The 19,944-nt window shown below is 40.6% G+C and overlaps 1 protein-coding gene across 1 annotated transcript; it reads right to left on the bottom strand.

Annotated features, from left to right (window-relative positions):
* Positions 1-2,530: 2,530 nt before the first annotated feature.
* Positions 2,531-8,029, bottom strand: LOC145782394 (uncharacterized). Its single transcript, XM_082594178.1, has one exon. The coding sequence runs from the start codon at positions 8,027-8,029 to the stop codon at positions 2,531-2,533; it is 5,499 nt and encodes a 1,832-aa protein (XP_082450304.1).
* Positions 8,030-19,944: the final 11,915 nt, after the last annotated feature.

Here is a 19,944-nt window from a genome sequence, read left to right as displayed (position 1 = left end):
ATTGTGTATTTGTTCTGCATTCTATAAGCTACTTAATTTCGTTGCTGCGAACACTTTATTTCTGTATAAAACCTGTAAATAGTCCTTGTTTTGATAGTCCCTTATGTAATTACAATATGTGTGTGTGTTTTAGTTTGTTTTTGTGATGTTGTTGGGTTCAGTCGTGTTCTCATTGCTTTAAGAATTGACGCTCCAGTTGTTTTAGGAACGAGGAGGCGACTGATTCTTAACTTATTCATCTACTTGTTTTAATGTATCAGGTTTGGTGGCCGTGCTTAACTATATTTATCGATGCATATACCGTACCGCAATATTAGATCCTTTTATGCACGTCTTAAACCATTATGGTTTTGCCACCTTTTCCTTTTGTTGGTTTTGTTACTGTATTTCTTTTTCACAATATCATTTCTTTTGTATTCTGACAAAGAAAAATAAATTGAATTGAATTGAAAACTAACATGGATTATGTGTTTTTATAAACTACTTCACATGTTGGCAGTAAATATTTATAAAAGTTATCAAGAGTTAAAAAAATGATCATTTTTCAACTAACCCCGCCTTCCAACTAACCCCACTCTCCCCTACTTTTGCATTAGAGAAGAATTTATTAATTCAAAAACATTTAGGAGGAGGGAGCTTAATTGCATATGCCAGTGAAGGAAACTCCGCGTCGCTAACTATCTTATTAAAGTAGGCCGTTTTGCATTCAACCCAGCGTCTTATTATTTTTCAAGGCAAACACTGCATTATTCTTTTTCCTTGTTTTCAGTTTTTGTATTTCAAGAGTGATACAATTAGGCTACATGTTTTAGAGACGGCCTTTTTCATTGCCAAATTATCCTCTAAAAACGGATCTGTAAAATTATTTGGTAAAATTATTTTAGTTTAACTTCATAGCCCTTTGCATTGTAATGTAGTCAAAGATGGAGTCCCAACAGATTGCGTAGCCCATAGTCAGTCTAATGTTTCTGATTCGAATTCACAGATTATGGTTTGAAAAACATCTTAGGTACCTTCACCAAAAAAGGAAAGGGGGATGAGATGGTGCTCACACGGCCCTGTAGTGTAGGTCTTCTTTTTTGTTAAGTTATATATGTTACGAGAATTTTTTGTAACTACGGTTGTGGCACAAAGCAGCTAAATCCATTTTGGGGATTTTGCTTTTCTTAGGCACGTAGGCCTACCACAAACCTAAGTTGTTTCTGATAGAACGCAAGGGTCGACTTGCATTCGCTGAACAACTCAACATCGGGAGCTCCCACTCTCGCGTGTAAGTTATCGGCTTATTAGGCCTGATATCATTCTTTTCATATTCGTGTATGTAATAATACAGTAGCCTATAATCCAAAAGTACAGTGACACACGCAAAGGCTTTAAGAGTTTATATTTTACCAACAGATAACCAGTGATGTACGCGCATACAAAAAATATTGACGCCGTCAGCGTAAACACAAACGTTCGAAAAACTATAGGGGAAGGGAAGGTAATTTGATACGGAAGGTAATTTGATACACCCCCCCTACAGAAATGTACAAATAATATTAGTCAAAGATATTGTTATTAGGTGGAAGATCTGTGAAAATAATGCCTACAAAAATTGCACCATGCAGCTAACTCGTGCTTTTATGGCATAAAATTGCAAAAATGTGCTTTTTGAATATTTTCGTAAAATTTTTAACTCATGATTATTTTCGTCTGGAAAATTAAAGAAAAGTTCTTGAAAGATGAAACCAAACTCATTTGACAGTTCATTGATAAGGCTTCAAGGGCATTGTATCAGCTTCGCGCACAGCGCCGTGGAGCGTGACGCTCGCGTTCTGATAAGATTCTCTTTTTGTGAGTAAACGCGACCTGGCAACACTGGACACACTCAGTAGATTTTGCAGGACGGTTTACTGTGGAATAATAATACAACGAACATAAATACATAAAACAACGAATTAAGCGGTTACCACTCAACATGCCAGTGCACTTACCAAACTTTTATGTGCTCCACACGTACTGATCACATTGAATCACAAGAATTCATCACTATTCACAGCCTAATTGTCTTGAAAAAATAGAATACAAAATAACTAGGCTAACTGTACAGTGCACTGAAACCGAACACACACGGATTTCACTAACAAAAACTACTGCACAATATGTTCACTATACACTTAAGAATTCCCTTACTACCTCAAATCGGCTGCTGATATTTACAGATAAAAAAACTGCACATTAAAACATTAGCTAACTTGCTTACAAAACAATTCTGTCATGGTAAACTTCGGAAGGCTTCGCAGCAGCAAACGACGACTAAAATGTGGTAACCGCAACTACGGAACAATAATAAAAATAAAGGGCGTAAAATCTCATACACTCCCCCACCAAAATGGGGACTGCAGAATCAGTACACATTTTTACAAACACGATACAGAAGATTTTACGATTACATACTGCATCACAATGACTAAACGACAGAGAAAGCGGATCGTGTAGCAAGAGCATTGCAATACAATAGAAAAAAAAAAAAACGATTACATCAACACTACTCCTTAGCAGGAATTAGTATGGACAGTTTCACAATAGGTCGTTCACGTACACCCTTTTGTGTAAGTACAGAACAGCTACGAACGACGCCATGTTTATCATGATTAACACTAATAACTCTACCCAGAGGCCAATCACACCTAGCGGAATCCTCACTAGCAATTAAAACAATGTCGCCCACTGTGACATTTCGTCTCAGTTCGTGCCATTTTTGGCGGGTCATAATTGTGTGGGGGTATTCTTGTAGCCACCTATCCCAAAACTGATCAGCAAGGTACTGAACGACACGGAACCTTTCTCTAGCATAACAATCCTTTTCATTCGATAGAGTAGGGGGAAGAGCAACAACAGTGTTCAATTTTAGCAAATGATTGGGAGTCAAAGGTAACTCTTCTCCTGCCTCCAACGGCACATCAGTCAATGGACGAGAATTCACTATGCATTCTATCTCAGTAAGTACGGTACTCAGGGTATCGTCGGTGATTACTCGATCCTTTAGTACAGTCGTTAATATCCTACGCACTGTCCTAATCATTCTCTCCCAGCAACCTCCAAAATGGCTGGCTGTGGGTGGGTTGAAACTCCATTCTACGGCGTTTTGCCGAAGATAATCATGTATCTGAACCACGTTCCATTCGGCTATTGCTTCTCGCAACAAACGTTCGCCACCGACAAAATTGGTACCATTGTCTGTGTAGATTTGGGACACTGGTCCACGTCTTGAAATAAAACGTCTCAAAGCATTGATAAAGGAGCTGGTTGTCATATCAGGAACAAGCTCGAGGTGAACAGCTCTACTTGTCATACAGGTAAATATACAGCCATAGCGCTTGTGTTCGGTGCGCTTCACTTTGACGCGCAGTGGGCCAAAGAAATCAATGCCACAATGACTAAATGGAGGTTCATGTACTCGCAGTCGGGCAGAGGGAAGATCAGCCATAACTTGTTGACCTAATCTGGCTTCTCTCTTCAAACAAGAGACACATTTACTAATAAAACGGCGAATTATAACTCGAGAGTTCACGCACCAATAACGCTGACGCATAGCATTTAGAGTAGAGGTGACGCCCAAGTGTCCAACATTGCGATGATAATGGTCAATTAATAATCTGGTAAAGTGCGAGTCCTGTGGCACAATCATTGGATGCTTTGCATTGTAACACATGTTGGCGTTGTCAAGTCGTCCACCAACTCTCAGAACTCCTTCAACCAAAATGGGGTCAAGCTTGTGCAAAGCATCTGATTTCTTTAATTGAGCATTTACATTCAAGTTATTTGAGTGTTTGAACCACAAAGGGAATTGATTACGTTGCACATATTTGACGAGTGCAATTTCACTGTTATATAATTCGGTTGCCGAAACTGGTCCATTCACAGCGAAGTTCACTCCATTGCATTTCGATCTCAAATAGTTTTTGAAACGTAACAACCATGCTGTCGACACATTCAGTTTATGTAAAGATGAAAACTGAAGAAGTAATCGATCGGTTGGTTTGCAGTCAACCTCAGATAGACTAGAAAAAACCTTAGCTTCATTGACAGCATCAAAGAGTTTATAAGTACAGGAATTTGGCTTCAGATTATCCAATGGCTTAGGCCAACTCTCTGGGTTTAATTTTAAAAAGTCAGGGCCTTCCAACCACATACCGGACTTTAACATGGCTTCAGCAGTGAGTCCACGAGAAGCTTGATCAGCTGGATTCAACTCTGTGGGGACATATCGCCAGTCGTATACACATGTATGTGCTTGAATTTTTGACAAACGGTTTCGGGTGTAAACAGGAAAACTTTTACAATCTGCCAACAAGCTACGCAACACTGCGGCAGAATCAGACCAAAATATACAGGTGCAGTCATTTAACTGTAACTGGCGTTTAACGTTTTGCGCCATTCTTACGGCATCCAATGCAGCTTCAAGTTCAAGCTGTGGAATCGTGCGTTTCTCGGAGTCGGCTAAAAAGGATTTTGCAGTCACAATGTTACACTGAGCCCTTCCGTCCGAATATATTGCACGCAAATAGCAAACACAACCTCTGGCATTATTAGAAGCATCAGCGAATATGTGCAGTTGCTTCCCAACAATAGGCGTGTTGTCAGCCCTCATCTCATAAAAACGTGGTATGCGTACATCACTCAACTGTGCTAGACTTTGAACCCAAGTTTCCCATTTCTTGCTAATAGAAATGGGCACTCTTTCATCCCAGTCCAAAGCCAGCCTACATGTCTCACGAAACAACAATCGTGCGGCTAGAACTACTGGAACGACCAAACCTAAGGGGTCAAACAGGGAATTCATAATAGACAACATTGAACGTCGTGTCAGAATTCTATCAGGAGGGTTTACGGAAAAGCGAAAGTCATCATCAACTACATTCCAAACTATCCCTAACACTCTCTCTTGCTTGCCGGCCAAGTTCAATTCTTGCATAGGTTTCGGCGCATCTGGTTCTTGAAGGGAGTTAGTCACTTCATTACAAGTGGACACCCATTTTGTGAGATTGAAGCCGCCCAGAGATAAGAGCTGTTTTGTATCACTGGCCAATTTTATAGCAGCATCTTTGTTGTTAGCGCCGGAAAGAAAATCGTCCACATAAAAAGAATTCAACACGTTCTGTGCAACATTAGGGTCAAAAAATTTACCATACTCTCGAGCACATGTGCGCAAGCTAAAGGCGGCACAACTAGGCGATGAACGAGCACCAAACAAGTGCACTCGCATTCGATAAGGGACAGGATTTTGCTTGATGTCGCCATGAGGCCACCATAAGAATCTGAGAGCATCACGGTCTCGCACTGTCACTTTCACTTGGTGAAACATCGCTTGTATATCAGCAACAATTGCAACACGGTGGCTGCGAAACCTCATCAGCACACCTACCAACGAATTGACAAGATCGGGACCTTTCATCAAATAATCATTTAAAGATTGATCATGTGATTTTGCAGCACAGTCAAACACAATACGCGTCTTATCCGGCTTTTTTGGATTTATGACTGGGTGGTGTGGCAGATACCATGTTTTATTTTTGGTGTTAATTTCATTTTCAGGCACAATTTCAGCATGAGCTTTCTCAACGTAATCTTCCATCTGTTTCACATAACGTTTGCAAAGCTCATCATCTCGCAATAGCCGTTTTTTTAATGTAGATAGACGTTTTTCAGCCATGCTTTTACTTTCAGGCATTTTAACGGCATCATTTTTCCAGGGAAGAGGTAGCTCATAATGCCCATCGGAATGGACAATATGGCGTTTCATCATGTCATGAGCAATTACATCTTCTTTTGAGTATTTCAACCCAAACTCTGCTGCTTCTTTGTTGTTACCAATCCATGTGAGCAAATCTTCAACATGGGGTATGTCATGTTCCAACGGTGAAGGATACATAGTTCCTTCATCATCAATAATTACATCAGACAGCAATTGAGAATCCTTATAGTCAAATGCTGATGAAAAGAATCCGGAACTGGAAATTTCTTCCTGCTCAGCCAAGGCAGGACCTTTCAATAGCCAGCCTAATGGCGTTTTCACTGCGTCTGGGTACTTTGTTGAGTCAGGGGAGAATCTACTTTCAAGACACCGATGCAGCATCACATTGTCATTGCCTAACAGCAACGTCACATCTCCAGTCACTAAATTAGGAAAAGAAACATCATGCAAATAATCTAACTCACTCAACAAAGTGGCATCAGGCAGATTGTTGGGTTTGGCTGGAATCTCATCCAACACAGCAAGGCCATTAAGTTCATATTCTCCTTCTTCTACCAAAGGAAGCACAGTTAAATTAACAGATGAAGTATTAATAACTTCAGGGTGGCTAGTGGTGAGAGTTCTTAAAGTAAATTGAGTTTCCACATTATCAGCACAACTCACATTCAACTCATCCAGCAAACTTTGCTCACAAAATGATTTGTTGGAGCCGGAGTCCAACAAAGCATAAGTTCGTGTCTCTTTTTCACCATTACGTACCCTTACAGGTACGATATCCAAATAAGGTAAGGAATTCATAGGAACAAGTGAACATTGCATACAATTTCTTGCTTCGGGATTATTCGCTACCATCGAAGCACTTCTTGGGCCAGTGGGGGTCAAGTGTAACAAGCGATGGTGACTCATACCATGGCACTTATCTAAGTTACATCTCACAGTAAGTTTGCATTGGTTTGCTCTGTGGCCTCGGTATAGACAATTAAAACATAATCCAAGTTTCGATGCAAACATTATTCGCTCCCTAGGAGTTTTTTGTTTAAATAGAGCACAGTTATCTAATTTGTGCTCTGCATTACAACAAACACAACGCTTTTGATCAAATTTTGAATGTGGGATGGGTTTGGATGATTCATCAGCAAGAGCTGTCAATACCCGGTGACTACGGCCACTGTCGTTTGTATTACTCCTTACAATTTTTGGAAATAGCATTTTACTATACACTGAGTTAGCCTTCAGTGATTGATGAATAACAAATTCTGCAAAGTCTGAAAACTCAGCCACTCTCCCGTAGTCCTCTTGCACAATCATAGCTTTATCTACCCAATCTTTTCTTAGATCCACAGAAAGCTTATTAACAAGAGAACTAATGAAGTCCACAGAATTCATGGGTGAAGGTGTTCCAGCATCCTCCATTGCTGCCAAGCATCTTTTCATTAAAACTGCAAAACTTTCTAATGCTTGCGCATCATTTTGCAAAATTCTAGAAAATTCTAAAAGACGACGCTCACAACACCGTGAGACAACGTGTGGTTGGCCGTACCTACTATACAACTCACGCCACACCATACTGTACGCTTGAGACTTGTTTCGTTCACTGGCAAGATGCTTCACCTTTTCATAAACAGATTTACTGCAATGTTGGAACAGATAAACCAATCGAAGATCATCATCATAAACTTTATTTGCCACATGGACCTCAAATCGATTTACAAAGGCCCAATAGTCCATGGGGTCACCTTCGAATTTCTCCACAGAGGGTTTGGGGAGAAATCGATCTCCAACTTCAATATGACGACACTGAGGTACAACCGGATTCATGTGATGAGACTGAGGCACAACTGGATCGATATGGGGAGACTGAGATACGACAGGATCAATGTGAGAAGACTTCTTACCCTTTGATGGATAGCAGTCTAGGGTGACATAACTACTCCTTTGAGACATGCTATCCCACAATTCAGCCTCAACTTCTGCCATTTCAATATTTCTTTTTATCTGATTTCTTTGCATTTCCAATACTTTTCTTTTCTCAGCTTCTTCCTCATCGAGGTGCTTCAAAGCGAGTTTGGCCAATTCAACTTTTATGCGGCCTTCTCTACGTTTAATACTAATTGAACTATGACTAGAATGATGGCTTTTGGTTGAGTGAGCCTGAGAAACACCCTCAACCGAGCTTTTGGATTTTGAAGCCTTCCCCGTGGAATGCACCGCTACCTCCGAACCAGGCCCATCTGTCCTACCCAACACCTCCCCCGAACCACGCTCTTTTTCAGTCACTTGATCAGCCATGGCCCCCAAACAGATAAATTACACAAAATACACAAAAAATACACAATAAGCTACAAAAGGCACAAGAATATCAATATAAAGGCACAAGAATAAATTATTGTTCAATCCGCAAGAGAAAGATACCTCTTCGTTTGTGATGAAAAGTTTGTAGACTGAACGAAGGACACCTCTTCGTATCGACCAATATTGTAAACTGAGCGAAGGACACCTCTTCGTCTCGATGAAAAAGTTTGTAAACTGTATCAGCTTCGCGCACAGCGCCGTGGAGCGTGACGCTCGCGTTCTGATAAGATTCTCTTTTTGTGAGTAAACGCGACCTGGCAACACTGGACACACTCAGTAGATTTTGCAGGACGGTTTACTGTGGAATAATAATACAACGAACATAAATACATAAAACAACGAATTAAGCGGTTACCACTCAACATGCCAGTGCACTTACCAAACTTTTATGTGCTCCACACGTACTGATCACATTGAATCACAAGAATTCATCACTATTCACAGCCTAATTGTCTTGAAAAAATAGAATACAAAATAACTAGGCTAACTGTACAGTGCACTGAAACCGAACACACACGGATTTCACTAACAAAAACTACTGCACAATATGTTCACTATACACTTAAGAATTCCCTTACTACCTCAAATCGGCTGCTGATATTTACAGATAAAAAAACTGCACATTAAAACATTAGCTAACTTGCTTACAAAACAATTCTGTCATGGTAAACTTCGGAAGGCTTCGCAGCAGCAAACGACGACTAAAATGTGGTAACCGCAACTACGGAACAATAATAAAAATAAAGGGCGTAAAATCTCATACAGGCATGTCACGTTTTTTCTGCAATGTACATCCGAGCATACAAAAATCAGAATTTTATAAATTTTTTTAGAAAAGGTAAATTGATACATGTGGAGAAGGTAAATTGATACAGTAAATTAAATTCTTTTTTGTGACTGTAGTAAATGTTGTCATTGATCTAGTTGATTTTAATAAGTTATTCTTTATTAACAAGACCGGCTACTTTGAGAAACAACTATTATATAGGCTTTCGTAGGCCTACACGCTGTCTGCTGTCAAAAAATGAGAAAAGCGCAATGCTCCCCCCTTGAATAAGAACTCTAGCCAATGATCCTTCCCATGTCCGTTCCGCTGTAGAAGCTTCGCCGCACACATGGGCCTCAACAGTCGTCCTTGCACCCAAGCACGCCAACCACATATTAAATTTTCATTTATTGCTTTGCTGTCAAAGGGGATTTCTGTATTAGTTTTACTGTATCAAATCACCTTCCAGGCGTATCAATTTACCTTCCGTGGAAGGTAATTCGATACATTTGAGTGACGTTTTTAAAATTTCAATTAAAAAAAAAGTAACAAAGATAGAAAAGTGAAAATGTTTTTAAAAAGTGTGTAAGGGATCAGACTTTCATTTCAGCTTAAAATCAATAGTTTGTGTCACGTAATTTTCAGTTAACAGGCAAAAATGTTAAAAGTGTATCAAATTACCTTCTCTTCCCCGCCGCATGCGTCAACGCAACTTGTAAAAAAGTTGGCGGCGTCAGCGTCAGCGCAAACTCATTTTGTTTGCTAGGTACCAAACATTCACACGGTATAAACCACTCGAAACAAACAAGTTTTATTTTGAATTTCCACGAAGAAACACAAGCATCTGTTCATCTGACATTTTGCTACGTTTTGGTTTCAATATGTCTTTGCCCATTGAAAACATTCTTTCAACCGCAGCACTGGAAGGTATTGGCGTGTTGTAGCGAAAAAGTATTTTGGAAATCTTTCGTTGGAAAAGCGCCCACGGTTAATGGTCCTTTGTGCCTCTTTTCCAAGTAGGGCCATGGATTTGTATTATCATGCTCCATTTCACTTGGAGATTAGTATTACCGTAAGTTATTCCCTGAATACAATAGTGTAGGCCTAGTGTAAGAAACTGTAGCATATGCCTATCAAGAAAATTCTAGTATTATACTAACTGTCGCTCTTAGTAATATTTTATAGTCAGTATGAGGTTTATTTGTGAAACTCCGCGCTCACACTCGCTCGATAAAATTGGAAGGGATTATATTGACGTTTTCAAATTTTGAAGACTCTAGGATCTTCTTTTCGTAGTTATATATTCACGAAGTCCTCTCACAGCAGCTTCGCGTTCATCTAAGCGCAATCTCACTAACTGTCGCTCCCTAAAAATCGATAATAAAAAACACTATTTTTAAAATGATTCCGTTTGAATAAGACTAGGCCTAATGTTGCTTTTAATGCCATAATTCTCTCAGTAAGCTCTATGCTTTTTTTCTAATAAGATTTTTAAAAAGTGGGTTAATGGAAGACAAAACTGCCAGACACAAGCAAGTTTAGATTCTGAACTGCACAACTCTTTGTTATTAGCATTCAGGGATAGTTAGCATTACCAGTGTTATTTGCAGTAGGCTACTCAAAAGCCTCTCACAATTGGCCCCTGGATGCATGTTTTGCTAAACTGCTCATCAAGTTACAAAACATATATAATTACGGTACCCGGTCAATTGGTCGAAAGACATTTGGTCGACAGTCATTTGGTCGACAGACATTTGGTCGACAGGACGTTTGGTCGACAGACAATTGGTCGACAAGACATTTGGTCGACAGGACATTTGGTCGACAGACATTTGGTCGACAGGACATTTGGTCGACAGACATTTGGTCGACAGGACGTTTGGTCGACAGACATTTGGTCGACAGGACATTTGGTCGACAAGACATTTGGTCGACAGGACATTTGGTCGAAAGAACGATTCGTTTTAGGGTTAACTAACCCTAACCTAACCCTAATCCTAACCCTAACCCTAACCCTAGCCTTAACCCTAACCCTAACCTAACCCTAACTCTAACCCAAATGTCCTGTCGACCAAATGTCTTGTCGACCAAATGTCTTGTCGACCAAATGTCTTGTCGACCAAATGTCTGTCGACGAAATGTCTTGTCGACCAAATGTCTGTCGACCAAATGTCTTGTCGACCAAATGTCTTGTCGACCAAATGTCCTGTCGACCAAATGTCTGTCGACCAATTGTCTGTCGACCAAACGTCCTGTCGACCAAATGTCTGTCGACCAATTGACTGTCGACCAAATGTCTTTCGACCAATCGACCGGCCACCATAATTACATACTTACGCAACAAAATGTATAAATTGTCAAGTAAAAATTACTTTAGCTTGATAGCCTACTGTATGTAGGCCTACACATTACTACGCTACATAGCCTACAACAAGAATAACCGGCAAAGGCAAAGTAATGTACTACATATAACATACAGAGTACAACATTATGCAAGCGATCACTGTCGGAGACCAAATATTTGAGTTTGTTTAGATACATAGGTTGCACTGCTCATTGCCTGAGAAGTTTCTGAGTTGCCCCAAAATGCAAGACTTAACTAATATAAATTAAAGTGCTCACAATTGCTTACAAACGCCTTCAACACTGGTTGACTAAAAAAACTTCACACTACGGAGCCAAGTCATTGTTTACATTTTACATGGAGCGACATTACCAACCTACCTACTTGCTTGCTTACATTACATTCCTGTTCTGACCCGTAATTTACTAATTTCTCAGTAGGCCTAAGTTGTTTTAACTAATTCTTTCTTTTTTTCTGCAAGACTTCAGTCTCCACGTGGGACTCTAGCGTCAAAGACAGTAGTGCGATATGTACAAACAAACTCCAGCTGACTGAACAATAGATGACAATGTGACACAACACAAGAACTATGGGCAATTGCAAGACGTCAACACTTCGCAGTTTGACAAAAAAAAAAATTGCAAACTAAGACATTAAAAAGTATGCGTTGACGCTATGCGCTAAAAAACCGCGAAACCTTTACGGCGCAGCCTCCAGCGCAAAGTATCCAAAAAAGTGTGGCCGCAAGCGTTAGCTCAAACAAAAAGTCTACGCCGCATGTATGCGGCGTAGAATTTGCGGCGCATGCGTACATCTCTGCAGATAACCTCGGCTGCCCTAAACTTTGGTCAGACTATAGCCTGCTGTAAAGGGTTTGAATGAAAATCTACCCGAAGTCTTGCCTATTATATCCCAAAATCATGGCTAAACTTAATTGAATTTGAAAATGTTTGCTAAAGCCCTCTCTGTGTAACCTCACTTCTAGCCGGAGTGTAATAAATTGGGTGCGCGAAATTGCTAAAGGAAAGGCGGACTAGAGAAAGGACCTAGCCTCCCGACTCTCGTTCGTGCCGAAGGCTGGGTATAATGAGAACCTTATCTTCTTATTCCCCAAAGCTCATTAAATGAGCATTGGTCCCACTGTGATTGGTCCTATAGGCTACTAACGTGCAGAATACCAAATTATCTTGGACAAAACAGGTAAAGTCTGAAAAACGGCAAAGCGAAATTTTTATTAGGCCTACCGTACCGTACCGCACCTCATAGCGTACGAGCCAGGGGGGCAGCCGCCCCCTGTTGTTTCAAAACGTCGCGAATTCGGGCAAAATCTTGAAATTATTAGGGCAAAAATTGCTACGGTACGGTATATAAAAAGCTACAAAATTGCATGAATTAAGAAAAACTATAAAATAATATCTTTTACCCAGTGGTGGATTTCCAGAAGATTAGCTTCCGGAGCGCTAGTTATTTAGGCTACTTTCCAAATGCGCTAGGTGCCGTAGAAGACATTCAGAAGACATTTGACCCCATTTTTCGATTTTTGGGCCCCGTGAGGAGGCTGAAGACAATTTGTTACGAATCTCAAATTTTGTCATGATTGTTTTCTCACTCATTGGCACTGTCACAATCAAGGTGCAATGCCTTGCGATGGCTTGCTTTGTATCTTCAACGAGCGTGTTGTTTTGGTTGTAGAATTCTGGTGCGATGTGTTATTATCGGTTATGACCTGAAGTAACCTCTGATTACGAAATGTGTATTATGTAAAACGTGTTTTCTGGAATCATTTTCCCTACGTGACCTTCTAGATACTTCTGTTGTTTACATTTAAATGCTGCTTGATAGAACAATGGTTCTTTATGATGTAACCTTACGTAACCTTCTCGAAGTTACTGGACTGAACAACCAACTATAAATAGTGGTGCAGTTTGTGTAATGTTTATTATTATTATTATTATGAGTTGATTATGAGAGTTGTGCTATGAGTTGTGGATTGGTAGTTGATGCCTGAACAACACGAAAGCCCAGGTCAATTTATTGAACGTTTAAGAAACCTTTTGTTAAAATGGTTTGAGCTTTCGGGGGCTGAACAATCATTGGACGGATTGGCAAACCTTATAGTTAAGGAACAATTCACAGATTCATGTTCAAAAGATCTGTCTGTTTATTTAATGGAGAGAAGTCCAAAGAATCTAGAAGAAATAGCCAGTGTGGCGGAACAGTATTTAGTTGCTCATGACGAGAAGTTGTCGACCGACTGAAGAAACGTTGTCATGCGATAATGACGAGGAGCAAACAAATAATTTTAAAGGAGGTGCGGTTCCAAGAGAAGTAGCCTACGTTGTTTTAATTGTAATGGCTTAGGTCATAAATCTGTTAACTGCCGGAGGAAGACTAACAGAAATCATCAGGAATCGAGGAAGTGGTGCAATCGTTGCAATAGGCAAGGACACGAAGCGAAGGAATGCAAGGACAAGTCGTTTTCTCTTTCCAATCAGTCTGGAAAGAATGAGAAAAACGCAGACGACGTTTATCGAGGTGGTTGTGCGATAATGATTCATGAACCAGCGCTTGACGAGGAGAGACCGGATGAAGATGTTTGCAAAAAAATAATACCTGAAGATTACCTGCCAGTAGTGGATGGAACAGTTGGAAACAAAAAGGTAAAAGTTTTACGTGATTCTAGTTCTACGGGTATAATGGTGAGGAGAGATTTGGTTAAAGATAGTCAGTTAACGGGAAAAACTGGAATTGTGATGTCGATAAATAACACTTCAATCCAAGGACCGTTAGCGATGATAGCCTATATATCGAAACTCCGTATTGTAGTGGGACTGTGAAAGCATTATGCTTGCAAAACCCTTTAGTTGATCTTATATTCGGAAATGTTATTGAGAGAAATTCTGAAGTTACTTGTTATTCTTGTGGCAAGAATGGTCACTTTGCTCGAGATTGTTCTGCAGATAATCAGCGACGATCTCACGGTCATGGATACAATGAGCGCGAAGAACCGAGGAGAAGAGGCAGGCGACGACCATTTGGAGTTTGCTATAGATGCGGTAGGCGCGGACATTTCGCCAGGGAGTGCGTTGCTGACGGCGGACATTCGGAAAACAGACGTTGCCGTGACAACCACTGCTACCGATGTGGGGAGATTGGACACATAGCCAGGAGCTGCCCTTTTGATGAAAAGGCTTGCTACAACTGTCATAAAGAAGATCATCTCGCCAAGGACTGTCCGGAGAGGAGGTGTTTCCGATGTAGGAAGATGGGTCATCTCGCTCGCCGGTGCACTGAAGATATTGAGGACGATGGAAACTTTCACAGTAAACGTGACTATTGTTTTAAGAAAAGCTATCGTTGGTAGATCATGCAACGATAGACTTATGAGAACTGTTTTATTGAGTAATTAATTAGTTTGTAATATGTTTTGTATTGATTGTGTTGTTATATTGTTTGCAACAATATTCTAAGGGGGGGCGTATGTCACAATTAAGGTGCAATGCCTCGCGATGGCTTGCTTTGTATCTTCAACGAGCGTGTTGTTTTGGTTGTAGAATTCTGGTGCGATGTGTTATTATCGGTTATGACCTGAAGTAACCTCTGATTACGAAATCTGTATTATGTAAAACGTGTTTTCTGGAATCATTTTCCCTACGTGACCTTCTAGAGACTTCTGTTGTTTACATTTAAATGCTGCTTGATAGAACAATGGTTCTTTATGATGTAACCTTACGTAACCTTCTCGAAGTTACTGGACTGAACAACCAACTATAAATAGTGGTGTAGTTTGTGTAATGTTTATTATTATTATGAGTTGATTATGAGAGTTGTGCTATGAGTTGTGGATTGGTAGTTGATGCAGAAATTATTGGTGATTGAGACTTGAAGTAATTGAATACAAGTAGATGAGAATTGGTGCTGATATAAATTGTGTTCGAATTTAGAGTTATTTGAGAAGCCGTTCGTTAAAGTTCTTCAAGAAATCAGATTATCATTTCACTAGTAGAATTATTCGACATTTAATTGACTGCTTTTCGGTTAAAACCCATTAAACTACGTCATTGAATCTTTCCAAGTCTTTTTCCTGGTAAGAGATAGAAAGAAATCGTGACAGGCACCATTTCCCCACTACCCCGAGAGAATTAAAAAAAAGTTCAAAAACGAGCCACCCTATTGTAGAGGCTCTTGACGCAGGGCCGGTTACCGAGATTGGTAGAGTGAAGTTTTCCGATTTTTGAAGTGGTGTTGCCGGAGAATTATTCCATCGACTAGATGCCGCTGAATGGAGGGCAGTCCTGAAATGCGCTGCGCAAGCGCACACCCCGAGAGTCTAACACCCGAGTGATCTTGAGCCGAACGCGTAGTGGCCGAGTGGTTAGCGCGTTGGGCTCGCAGTCGAGAGCCTGCATGTTCGACTGCAGCCACCCGCAATTGCTGTTGTTTCTCTGGGCAAGAAACTTTACGATAATTGCTTCTACCCAATAGCCTAATCGATTTCGAGTAGGCCTAATGGGTAGTAGCCTACCAAATTTAAGTCATGAGTGAGTAGACAACCGGAAACAGACATTGCAGTCGGCTGCAGCGTGGGTCAGGTGTACACCGTACACCGATGCATAGCGCTCAAGTCCGCTTTCCTGCAATGCAGGATAAAGATAATAAAAAAAACAAAAAAAAAACAGAGTTAGCGTGGTTGACAACAGGAGGAAACTGTAGCCTAATCTACAGCGTACCTCCAAAACAAAAAGCCTCTCTACCTTTTTCAGATAAAAATTTTATTTGTCAATGTTCACTACATTTAAAAATAAAAAAGTACGGTAAGGTCTTTGGCTTTTGTCAATGTTGACTACATTTAAAAAAAAAAAAAAAAAAAATATGGTAAGGTCTTTGGCTGTTGTACAGGCACATTGCTTAGTTATAACAACGCCCTCTCATATAGGCTACAGTTGTCGATGAAGCGACAACACTTCTGGGCATGATGATCTTTGCTATTGATTTGTTTATTGATTCATTCCAACATAATATGCTTGACGTTGAATGACAGGATCCTGGCGACAAGAGCACTAAGTAAATTAACACGGAACGACTGACAGCCCCACCACCAGAAATTAACACAACGCTCTGTCGTCCTATATTGCCAACTTGAATTAAAAAATTAACAGTTCTTCTTGAGTGAGTGAGAAACTAGAAGGAGACTGAGTCAGAAATCGTGGTTGTAGTTACATAAAAAGGACCAGTGACGTTCGGTGGCTTAAACCGTTGGGAAAGCAACTTGGAAATATGCTGCAGCAAGGTAGTAGGCACGAAGGGCGTAACCGTCGGGCGAAGCCCGAAGGCGTGTTGCCAAAGGCAACACTTCCAGCGGGGGGTCTGGAGGGCCTCCCCCAGAAATTTTTGAAAAACACTTCCAATTTGGTGCGCTCTGAGAGCATTTCCAAAACAAATCAAAAATAAAAGTCTGTCAAATTGTGCTGCGCCTATGTCGTGATCATACATCCATTTAATGTTTAGAAGTCATGAACAATCTTAATTTTAACGTTGCAGGACCAAAATCCTGTGTTAGACATGGAATAATAGTTGTCTAAATGTTTAATTCGTCATGAATGTTCATTCTCAGATATTCAGTTAAGCCTACACTACAAAAACTAACACTTAGGCCTAAACATTACAACCGCAAGCAATTTGTACAAAAAGCTGGATAAGTTTGCCTCCTGCGTATAGAAGCTTAACAAACTAAATATTGCACCCGCACCTGAACGTTCATTGGCGAAGTAACGTTATGTCAACGCTGTAAAAAGGGCAAAGGCATGACTATGAAAGCTAGTACAGTAGGCTAAAGTAGCCTACATGGCGAGGAGACATCAAAAAACAGCAACAAGCTTTTTGGCATTATGATGCTGTGCGTGTACAGTGACGAGATACCATTCTGACGAGTTAGTCTAGTCGCTCTAGCGAATGTACGCATTGACGTCACTGGGAAAGCACAACTAACCTACCATAACCATAACACATCTGATTGGCTAAGCAGCTGGTGACGTTTTGCAAAACGGGTGAGGATTGAATAAAACGAAGGCGTTTTTTGACATTTTTGAATCTGGGAAAGCAAGTTTGATAGTTGCTTACCTGGAGCCTCAGTGATTGTTTCTGACAGAAGCGTTTGCGTTAATTGGCATTTATAGGCAAGACATGCAGTTTGGTGAGGACTTAGACTACTCACAAGCGTTACGAGTAATTCTAGTCACGAATACAGTAATTTTCAAGTTGAAATAGACGTGATAAAAATAGTAAGTTAAACCTAGAATTCAGTCATTATATTTTGCATAGTTTTTGCTAAGGTAAGCACTGCTTTCCTTGCTTTCCCTCACCGATCGTCACTGAAAACGACCCTAGCTTTGTTGGGAAAAACGCCACGTAGTCTGTAAGCTTGCAATCGCTGTACACAACCACACAATGTAACATAACGGCAAATCTACGTGTGTATGAAGCACTAGATATAATTTTATTAGTCATTCTTACAAAAAATCAGTACTTATAATCCCCTTGATGATTTCTAAGCGAGACGCTCTAAAACCCTCCAGTATTTGTACAAGTTAAGTGAACTCCACGACTCTAATGAGACGCCAGTGAAGGGAAGCGTGTGACATCAAAGAGACCTCTCGGGCACCACAGGTCAGGGATGGAGGAACCACGTGGGCCTCGTGGGCCTGGGTCCACCTACTTTATTTTCTGGGTGGGCCTGGCCCACCCACTTTTGAGCCAAATTTCTTTGAAAAGGTAGCGAAAACGACAAATCAGAGAGAGAGCTCCAAAAAAAGGTCTTCACTCATTTGATACACAGTAGTTTGATTATTATTATCTTTGATAGCTCAATGATGAAATCCAATCTTCAAACTTTTCTGTTGAGTCCATTATTGATGTGCAGCACGTGTGGGTGTGATTGCGTGTGACTGGTGAAGCAATCTATCAATCAATATAATTATTCTCCATGCTCTCTATGGTTAGAACAGTGATATCATTACTTATGCACGTACTGTACAGTATAATGCTGCATATTATTACTCCCAGGTGGTATTATGACTGTGTGTGTATTGTTGCCTTTTTATTTGTGTGTAGGCTACATCGCCACATTTTGTACGGTACCGCGCTATAGAGCAATTCAACAATTTTGTAAATGTTTTTGACCAAATCCTGCCCAAAAATGGAAAACTTTGCTTGTTGGCATGAAAGGCACTTATGAAAACGCAATGTGTAAACCAGGGGTCGGCATCCTTTTTCTAACAGCGGGCCAAAACTAAACTTAACATTGCCTTATAGTTTTGATAGATTGAGAGGTATGATTTCAAGGCGTTGACGTAGCCTAATACCTTCAGAATCATCAGGCCCGGATTTAGGAGGGGCAGAGGGTGCAGGTTCCCCGGGCCCCCCGACTTTTAAAGAGCCCCCCTACGTGGATCAAATGTAATTTTTGTGTTGTTTTTTTTTTTATTTCAGCCTTTGAAGTTTCTACCAAATGCTATGCGGTGGTGGATTAATGCTACTGTAGATGTAGAGGTGGTTTTTGCACGAGGGGCCCCCCGATCTAAAAGTTTCCCGGGCTCCCCATCATCTAAATACGGCCCTGTTCAGAATATCGGCTAGTAATATCCTTGACGGAATTAGCTGAACAAATTCTTAAACATCAAAATCTTTGTTTACTGCACGCACAAATACTGCCAGCTCAGCTATAGGCTTATCTGTTGTGTCTGTGCTAGTGATGCAAGCCGCGCCGCGCCGCGCCGCGTGCGCGGCCGCTTATGATTTTTTCGCCGCGTGCCGTGCCGCGCCGCGTGGAAAGTTGAAATGAAAAGCCGCGCCGCGCCGCTTGCCGCGTAAACTTTCAAGAAATTAAGCTTTCGTAAACTTTCAACTTTTCAAGAAAATCTGTTATGGAACTTCAAATTTAAATTGGAAACACGGATCAGTTTTTTTTCGGAAACCCTAAGCTGGAAAGCTCAAAGCTATGCAAATGGCTTGCGGTTGACAGGGTTTTTGGTGTTGGCTTGTGAGGAAGCTGTTCGAGTGTTTTTGGTTAATAGCCTAGCTGATACCAGGCTATAGGCCTAGCGCAACTACCGCATTAGTTACTGTAACAGTTAGCCTAGTGAGTTCAGGCTATAAGTTTTACTCTTGACATCTTGTCTGTCTGTGTAGTACAGTATGTAGGCTAGTTCATACAGCCACTGACATTAAAATTGCATTATTACTTACAAAAACTGTTCAAAAGTCCTGATACTGGATCCAGGAACATTCTATTTAAAAAAGCATGATGTCTTAGAACTTAGATGCATTGCTGGTAAGAGAATATGATCTGGTTAGCCTAGTCATTATATTGCACAACTGTATCGGTAGGTTACCGGTACCAGTTATATGCCCTGGGTGCTTTTTGCCACAATTGACTTTCTAAAACATAAAATAAAACATTTTTTGAAAATTTTGTAATTTGCGGTGTGCGGTGCGGTGCAGTGTTAAAGTTCCAGATAAATTGCGGTGTGCGGATAGGTGATTCAGTTGCGGTGCGGTGTGCGGATAAAAATTTTGGGTTTGCTGCATCTCTAGTCTGTGCTCTCATCCAGGGTTTCCCAAACTTTTTTAGGCCACGGACCACCATTTGTGGATTTTTTGAGCCACGGACCACTAATTTTTCGTAAACAACTTTTTAACTGCAACGATGGTGCAAGAAGTAAGATTTGCGATACTGGATAGCAA

This window comes from Aplidium turbinatum, chromosome 13, assembly GCF_918807975.1.
Source record: "Aplidium turbinatum chromosome 13, kaAplTurb1.1, whole genome shotgun sequence".
Taxonomy (NCBI): Eukaryota; Metazoa; Chordata; class Ascidiacea; order Aplousobranchia; family Polyclinidae; genus Aplidium; species Aplidium turbinatum.
The sequence above is the reverse complement of the archived record's forward strand: the minus strand, read 5'-3'. Positions and strand labels throughout refer to the sequence as shown.

Coding starts and splice junctions, on each gene's coding strand:
- LOC145782394 (XM_082594178.1), bottom strand. CDS start 8,029: ATGGCTGATCAAGTGACTGAAAAAGAGCGTGGTTCGGGGGAGGTGTTG.